The sequence below is a fragment of the Callithrix jacchus genome, chromosome 13 (genome assembly GCF_049354715.1).
Source record: "Callithrix jacchus isolate 240 chromosome 13, calJac240_pri, whole genome shotgun sequence".
Lineage (NCBI taxonomy): Eukaryota > Metazoa > Chordata > Mammalia > Primates > Cebidae > Callithrix > Callithrix jacchus.
Window position 1 is genome coordinate 3476525 of NC_133514.1, and position 9232 is coordinate 3485756.

Genomic DNA, 9232 nt, shown 5'->3' on the forward strand with positions numbered 1-9232 from the left:
CACAGGCACTGCTGAGCCCCACGTGGGCCTCGCTCCCTTCCTGGCCTTAGGGATACAGCAGTGAGCATTCAGCCTAGAATGAGCCAGCCCTGCAGAGAGGCTCATGCTGTCCAAATGCCCGTCACACAAGAAGGGCTCAAATGTGGCTGTCCCGGACCCTCCTGCCGGCACCGCACCCCACTCCCTGAGCAAGGGCTACCAGAAGGTCAAATCCTAAGTCAGTAAAAGACACTATTTCTATTCTTTAATAACAAGACCTACTCTTTCTTCTTTTAGTGTGTCTGCCAGAGAAAATTATTAAGGGCTGGAGATGGATGATTTCATTTAGTTTTCACTATTTCATTTCGACCCAGGGGCACGACAGCCTGGTTTCACGTGCTGGCCATAGGGACCACAAGGTTTTTAGAAGTCTTCATTAGGCGAGTAAACAAGAATTTGCCCGGGTTTCAGAATTAGGACTCCTTTAAGGTCGAATGCTAAATCAGCCTATCGGTCTCACAACTACCTGAAACAGAAGAGGACATTTCCCAGAAGAGATGGGCCTAACTAACTTCAGCTGTCACCTGACTCCAAGTTGCAAACCCTGCCTCCCCGTAAGGACAGGATCAGGTTGGCAATTTTGTCTTCAAAACATGAATACAATGGGTTGCATCTACTTGGCTATATAAAAGACAAATTTCTTTCATCTTCACAGTCTGTGCCTGTGATATGTCACACCCTAGCTAAGTACTCCTTGATAATAAAATTATTTTCTTCCTCTTCCAAATTCGTTAAGTTTTCTGCGTTGGGAAGAGGTTTTGTTTTTAAAACAAAATGTCTGCCACATTTCACTACTGATAAAGCTTCTGTAGCATTGTTAAAACAGGGAGATTCAATCAAAGCTGTCTCAATAGGGTAGAGAAGTTTGGTTCAGCTCCCGATAGGCAGACAGCTGTGATTTGCAGCCAACCACAAAGGGGTCTTGGGATGAAAAGTGACTAAGAGAACACTTCCAGGATGGGGGATTCCTGCTACCGGTGGGCCAAGCACTCAGACATCAAGGCCTGGGGATCAAGAACTCAATCAGACATCCAGTGAGGTTCTCACTGCAGGGAATTCTCCTGAGGCTGGGCAGGACAAAAGTGAGGTCCTGACTATAGCTGCATCAGGGAGAGTCTGTCAGCAGTTGTGTGACCTTCCCAGCCCCTCCCACTTTGTGCCCAGTTTCTCCATGTGTCAGATGGTGGCACCAACCCATATCAAGGGCTTATTCAACAGGGGCTAAGCACAGCCTCACTAAACACTAGTGATAGCTCTACTTATCTGAATTTTACAACTAAAAAAACAAAACTGAAGTTTGGCTAGGTCGAGTGGCTTAACAAAAGGCAGAGATAGGGTGTAGATCCAATCAAGGCTCACCAGAAACCAAGTCCAAATCTAAACTACGTGACCATATTTTCACACAAATACAGTTATCTTGACTAGAGTTTCATACATTCAGTGACACGGTAACAGGACTGATGCAGAAGGCTTTAGAAGTCTTTGGTAGGCTTGTAAATATATAAGAAGCTACTGAGTATCAGTAAGAGAAAGGCAAATTAAAACCACATTAAGACGCAACTTTTCTCCCCATCAGATCTAAAATCTTGAAGATATGAGCATCACATCACGCTGTTAAGAGTGTGGTGAGAAACATTCACATATGCTGCTAGCTGGAATGTAAACCAGGACAGCCTCTTTAGGAGAGCAATTTGGAAACATCCATCAAAACCACAAATGCATGCTCCCTTGGACGGCTCCACTTCTAGATATGTGAAATGACTATGCTGCAGGCCTGCAACAGAAAAAGACTAGAAATGACCCCCTAAAGACATCAATAGGGGACTAGTTTTTTAAATCTGTACTTAAAAACCTGTATATTCATGTAAGGAAATGGAACTGCTGTGAACTGAATGTCTGTGTCCCCAGAACTCACATCCCCACACGTGACGGCATTTGCAGGTGGTGTCTGAGAGGCAATCAGGGTGAGGAGAGGCGGAAAGTGGGGCCTCCATGATGAGATGAGTGTCCTAATATGGGAGTAAGAAGCTAGAGCTTCCTTTGCCTTGGGAGGAGGCAGTGTGAGGGCAGCACCCTCTGCAAACCAGGAAGCAGCCCCCTCACCAAGAAAGCAGCACCCTGATCTTACACTTCCGGCCTCTGGAACTGGAGAAATAAATGTTTGTTGTTGAATCTGCCCAGTTTATCCTATTCTGTTACAGTGGCCTGAATGAACTAAGATGACTGTTCAACATTTAACACACAAATACACATGAAAGAAGGAAGAAGCTCCTCATGTATTGATAAGGGCTACCACTTATTGCAAGTGGGAAAAGACAGGTGTGAAGGCGTTTACTGCAGGTTAATGTCTGCATAAGAAAACAGTGAATATTTGCTTTCATTTTTAAAGAGAAATACTGGAAAACAGTTAACAAAATATTAGCTATACAGACAAGGAGAGAAAGGCCTCTGCCTCACCACATACTTGCCCTCCAGGAGAACATCAGGCCTTTTCTGGAATTGAGAGTGCTAATCAATACCATCTATTGCGTTTATTCCACTCCTTTCTTCCCAGAAACGTCACAGAGCCTCTCAGTGGGATACAAGAGTGACTTTGTATCATCTAAACTAAGGTTCCCTCTTCCTTGGGTCTTCCCATCTCCAAGCATGATTTTAAAACACCTGAAATAGTCCTTGATTTCTTTCTTCCTTTTTTTCTTTGCAATGTCTACAGAATATGTCTAAGGCTTTTAATTTTTTAACTGAACATATGTCAAAGATTCTCTGAGTTTTGTTTAGAAAGCCATAGTTAAGGCTAGCCAAATCTCTACACAATCCAGTTTAGAGGCAACAGATGAAGTCGTCTACACTGTTCGTGTTAGACCCACCTAAACCATCTGTCCGTGTTCAACAGGTCTCTGCACTTCTTTATCTATTATTTGCATAAAACTTTGAGGGGCACAGGTTAACAAATGGCTCAGCAACCTTTATATACACCATGAGAGGCCCAATGAAATAAATTTTGTCACAGCAATTTAATATCATTTAATGTCACACAGCCTTAAAATGGATTTTTTCCAGCTGGCAGTGCTGGAACAGGAAGCACTCCATGGGACACATATTATGAAGGAAACGACTCAAGGTACAGGAAAATGTGAATAGTGAGACAGCAAATCTTTGTTTCTGAACACACACTACGTATCTGCATAAATGCTCATAGACAGATACACAAAAGAGCTTAACAATGTTTCCCATTAGAAAGTGGGAAGAATTTAAGACCTAACACTTAATCTCAAGAAATATTTTACCATATTCATTAGCAGTTTTTTTTTTAAAGTAACATTAGATTCATTAAAACTTGTGTCTCCTTGTTGAAGGACTGCAGTGAATGATTCTCCTTACAAACATCATGGTTATATTTTAATACAAAAGTGTACTTATGACCAAAAAAAGGCCAATAGCCTAAACTGATGCTCAGAAATTTAGTTTCTAAAACGTTAAAATTACTTTAGTAATAGTTGTGTCCTTTAAGTCCAAGTAATTTTGAATGCTTCACATTTCAAATCTATTAGAACCTAACATTATCTACTTTTTCACTTAAAAAAAAAAATAGCTGCGTAACCTGATTTTCAAGAAAGACAACAAACAGGGCAGGTATGATTGCAAACAGAATGCCCTTCTAGAATCAGGCAGAATGTGCTCTCAACCTGCACGTTCAATATCACACTGACTGAAAAATTTGGAGGGTAGGACAAAAGACTAAGAATGAAACAGAATTGAGAATTTCTAATATGACAGTGAATTTAACAGATTCATTAAATCCTATTTGCATATTAATTCCTACTTCTCTCAACTTCAAAATTTTATAGGCACAAGTTTTATGATAGACTTCTCATGAATATTAAAATTTAATTCTAAGACAAGTTAGCTTTTCCATAAAGATCAGTCCTCTTGAAATTAACTAAATTTAGAATGACTAACCTGTCACAATTAACACACATTTTCTCTATTTTTACATAGCAATGTTTTTTCAACACAGACTTTAGATACACTTAATAATGTAACATAAAAACCACAGTCAAAATTCACAACTAGCAGATAACTGAGAAAATCTTGGGTACAGTGATGATTTTTTAAATATAACACCAAAGGCACATCCATGAAAGAAATAATTCGTAAGTGAAGCTTCATGAAAATTAAAAACTTCTGCTCTGAAAAAGACACTGTCAAGAGAAAGTGAAGTCAAGCCACAGACCCGGAGAAAATCTCTGTAAAACACATACATATAAAGGACTAGTAGCCAAAACATACAAAGAACTCTTAAAACTCAACAATGAGAAATCGAGCCACCTAATTTAAAAATGGGGCAAAAAATCTGAACAGACATCTCACCAAAAAAGAGACACAGATGACGAGTATGCATCTGAAAAGATGCTCAATATATTTGTCATCAAGAAAACGCAATTCAAGACAAGGAGACACCACCACACACCTACTAGGATGGACAAAATCTAGATACCGACAGCACCAAATGCTGACAAGGATGTACAGCAACAGGAATTCATGGCCCGTGGGAGCACAAACTGGTGTAGCCACTTTGGAAGACAGTTTGGCAGTTTCTTATAATCACTCTCATCATGCAATCCAGCAATCACACGCCTAGGTATTTACCCAAGTAAGCTGAAAACTTACATTCACACAAAAACCAGCACCTGATGCTTACAGCAGGTACATGAATAAACTGATATTGGTTGGGACCAACATGTCCCCAGAGGGTGAAGAGATAAACTGCGGCACATCCAGACAGTGGAGTATACCATTCAGCGCTAGAAAGAAATGAGCTACAAGCCATGAAAAGACATGAAGGAACCTTAAATGCATCTTTCTAAATGAGAGAAGCGAACTTGAAAAGGCTACACACTGACAGAATGCAACCAAATGACATTCCGGAAAACAAACTCTGGGGACACTACAAAGATCAGTGGTTGCCAGGGGTTCCGGGGAGGGAGGAGACACAGAAGGCCTCTAGGGCAGCAAAACTCCTCTGATGGTGGACACAGTCAGTACACATACCAAAGGGTGCACAACACTGAGTGAGCCCTCCCACGTGAGGACCATGAGCCCCGTGTAGGTCCACAGATTGTAGCAAACGCACCGCTCTGTGGGGGGTGTTGATAGTGGGGAGCCGGGATCCATAAGAACTCTCTGTACTTTATCCTCAAATTTGCTAATTTAAAAAAAAAAGTTCTTATGGAGATGAGGTCTTGTTATGCTGTCCAGGCAGATCTCGAACTTCTGGGCTCAAGTGATCTGCCCGCCTCAGCCTCCCAAAGTACTGGGATCACAGGTGTGAGCTACCACACCTGGCCTGAAAAATAGTCTATTAAAGTTCCCACACCCGCCCCCCCACAAACACACTTTAGAAGTATAGATGACAATTCTATAAACAGAAAATCGGAAAAGGAGCTTTAAGTAGGCACTGCCAGTGATTGAATCTAGGTGCAGTACATGAGGGTGTTCAATCTCCTGTTCTTCTTCTACTTTTCTATATATGAGAAATTTTCAAAATAAGAACTTATGGCCAGGCCTGGTAGCTCACACCTGTGATCCCAGTACTTTGGGAGGCTGAGGCGGGCAGATCACTTGAGCCAGGAGTTCAAGATCTGCCTGGATAACATAACAAAACCCCATCTCCACAAAAACGTTTATTGTTTTTTTTATTAGGCAGGTGAGGTGGTGCACACCTGTAGTCCCAGCTATTCCACAGTCTGAGGGAGGAGAATCGCTTGAGCACAGGCTGTAGCCAGCCTAGTAGGCAAGACCCTGTATTTAAAAATAAAAACTTAAGAGAAAAAAGTGGGTTTCAGGATTCATTAAGAGAAATGGGAGAAGAACACAGGAAGGCTTAAAAAATTCTCAGGACTCTACCCACAAACAATCAGTAATAACAACATTACTTACAGCTTCTGCAGTTCACTCTATGGCCACATATAAATTCTCACCATTACATTCAAGAGCCAGCTGTTTAGAGTAACCGTAACATTTTGAAATTAAAAAAAAAAAAAAGGGTCGGTATGCACTATTTCTCAAAGACAAGTTCAGATAGTAACCATATTTAAACGTTTAACATAATCAACTCCATTTTCCAAGAGTTGGGACGGAATTTAACTTTTTTTTTTTTTTTTTACCCAGGCTGGAGTGCAATGGATGGCGCGATCTCGGCTCACCGCAACCTCCGCCTCCTGGGTTCAGGCAATTCTCCTGCCTCAGCCTCCCGAGTAGCTGGGATTACAGGCACGCGCCCCCATGCCCAGCTAATTTTTTGTATTTTTAGTAGAGACGGGGTTTCACCATGTTGACCAGGATGGTCTCGATCTCTTGACCTCGTGATCCACCCGCGTCGGCCTCCCACAGTGCTGGGATTACAGGCTTGAGCCACCGCGCCCGGCCTCGGAATTTAACTTCTATAGGAAATGTCTACCAAGAGGAAACAACTCCAGTCCCTAAGAAAAACTCTTCTGCTTGGAAACTATTTCCAAGTCCCCGGAAAAAAGATACAAAGCCTCAGCTTCCATTCGACCTTAATGGCAACAGGATGAAGATGCCAAACGTTTAGGACCCTCATTTAAAAAAGAAAGAAAGAAAAGCTTGATTTCTGATCTGAATTTCATGTACATGAAAAGGGGCACCGCACTGGGAAAACGGGAGCGGGGGGAGGGGGTGTCCACATGTAAGGCACACAGGGCCCAACCTGGGAGCCCTTTTAATTAAAAAATTCTAGACATACCAAACATATCTCCACACTCGTCAGGCAAAGGCCTTTCAGTTTTCAGGATAAGGGACTTCTGCCAGATTCCTTCAGAAAAATCAAGGATTAACGAAAACACTTGTTATGCAAACAAATACTTAGCCCACTTAACATTGAGCTGCGGTCGTTCAAAGTCGCTTAGTGTCCACGAGGAGGCCGTCCGGGCGCGCAATGATTCAGGCCTTCTCGGCCAGCTCCGCCAGGGACTGGAGCACCCGGCGTGGATCTCCGCCTCCGGGCCCAAGACGCCCACGCTGTGGGGTGCACGCCCCGCGTGCCCGCTCTCCTGGGACTGCGCCCCCAAGTAACACGCGTGGGGGGCACTGGGGCCCCCAGCCAGCGGCGAGGACTCTGGCTTCCCTGGCCAGTAACGCGGGGAGGGGGTCCACGCGGACCACAGCGGCAACTCAGTCCCCGGACCAGCTTCGGGTCAAGTTGTCCCACTGCGCACTCGGGCACCTAGCGGGTCGCACCCCCGAGCTACGCAGCCCCAACCACGCCTGCGCGCCCAAACTGTGCCGCCACCTACCCGCACCTCCACCTGCGCTCCCCCGGCCTCACCTGCGCGCCCCCTCTCACCTGCGCCTGGGCGGCGGCGGCTGCGGCCTGTGGCGGTGTCCCCCGCAGGCAGTCCTCATCCTCGGGGGGCTCGTCCAGCAGCACCCGGCCCCGGCCCAGCTTCCACATGCTCCGGTGGGCTCCGGCGTCCCTGCGTCCCTGCGTCCGTGCGTCGGGCTGTAGGTCCCCGTCCCTCCCGGCAGCCGGACGCTCTGCCTGCCGCTCCGGCGGGACGCGGGCCCTGTGGGCCGGGCGGGGCCGGCCGCGGGCGGGGCGCCCCCAGAACCAGGCCCGCCCCAAACCCGCCCCAGCCCGGCTCGTCCCCAAACCTTCCCCAGAACCAGACCCTCCCCGGAGCCCTCCCCAGAACAAGTCCCGCCCCAAACCCTCCCCAGGACCAGACCCGCCCCCAAACCCTCCCCAGAACAAGTCCCGCCCCAAACCCTCCCCAGAACAAGTCCCGCCCCAAACCCTCCCCAGCCCGGCTCGTCCCCAAACCCTCCTTCCCCAAACCAGACCCGCCCCCAAACCCTCCCCAGAACCAGTCCCGCCCCCAAACCCTCCCCAGAACCAGTCCCGCCCCCAAACCCTCCCCAGAACCAGTCCCGCCCCCAAACCCTCCCCAAGACCAGACCCGCCCCCAAACCCTCCCCAGGACCAGTCCCGCCCCCAAACCCTCCCTAGGACCAGACCCGCCAGTAACGCGGGGAGGGGGTCCACGCGGACCACAGCGTGGTGGTCCCCCAGATTGGTAAACCCTCCCCAGAACAAGTCCCGCCCCAAAATCTCCCCAGGACCAGGGCCGCCCCCAAACTCTCCTTCCCCAAACCAGACCCGCCCCCAAGCCCTCCCCAGAAACCAGGCCCTCCTCCAAACGCCCCCCAACCAGACCCGCCCCCAAGCCCTCCCCAGAACCAGGTCCGCAGCCAGAACCAGGCCCACCTCCAACCGCGCCCACCAACCAGACCCGCCCCCAAACCCTCCCCAAAACCAGGCCTGTCCTAAACTCTCCCCAGGACCAGACCCGCCCCCAAACCCTCCCCAAAACCAGGCCTGTCCTAAACTCTCCCCAGGACCAGACCCGCCCCCAAACCCTCCCCAAAACCAGGCCGGTCCTAAACTCTCCCCAGGACCAGACCCGCCCCCAAACCCTCCCCAAAACCAGGCCGGTCCTAAACTCTCCCCGGGACCAGACCCACCCCCCCAAACCTTCCCCAGGCCCTCCCCTAACCCTCCCCAGTACCAGGTCCGCCCCTAAAACCTCCTCAGGACCAGACCCGCCCCCAATTCCTACCAAGCCCGGAATCCCATCCCCGCGGGCAGGTCCACCAGGCCCCTCCTTCCAGTGAGGTCCCCGGCGAGCCCCTCGCCCCTCACTGCTCTTCTGAATGACGTCCTCACCTCAGGCTACCCCGTCACCTGGTTCCCCCCACCTTGGCCCCACCCACCCATCCGTCCCCAGCTGCTTCCTCACCCGGGAACCCCCCACCCTGAGCCTCCACCAGGCCCCTGGCCCTGCCCTCTCCCTGGTCCCCCGGGTCCTCCTCCACCCCCGAGCCCTCACCTGGCTCCCCCAGATTCCCTCCTCTCCCCCGAGCCCACTCCCTCCCGCCTGCCCCTCCCCCACCCGGCTCCCGGACCCCGGCCGGAGGGCGTGGCCACGTCCGCTGGGTCCCAACGGTCCAGAGGCGCAGTGCGCCTGCGCGCCCCTGACGCTGAGGTCGCGGCGAGGCTGCGGGGAAAGTCCGGGTCGCGGGGTCCACGGAGCGGCGCCCTTACCCCAGCGCTTCGGGGCGTTCTTCGGGCCCCCGGGGCATCCAGGACCCGTCCCCGCCCGCGCCCGAGGTC

General features: G+C 49.1%; 1 protein-coding gene across 1 annotated transcript in view; it reads right to left on the bottom strand.

The window, feature by feature from the left end:
- TDRP (testis development related protein) overlaps nucleotides 1–7632 on the bottom strand; it is a 47045-nt gene extending 39413 nt beyond the window's left edge. The window contains exon 1 of the mRNA XM_008978991.4: nucleotides 7406–7632. Within this exon, the coding sequence (XP_008977239.1) occupies nucleotides 7406–7513 (108 nt within the window). The 5' untranslated portion in view covers nucleotides 7514–7632. The remainder of the gene's footprint in view (nucleotides 1–7405) is intronic.
- Nucleotides 7633–9232: the final 1600 nt, after the last annotated feature.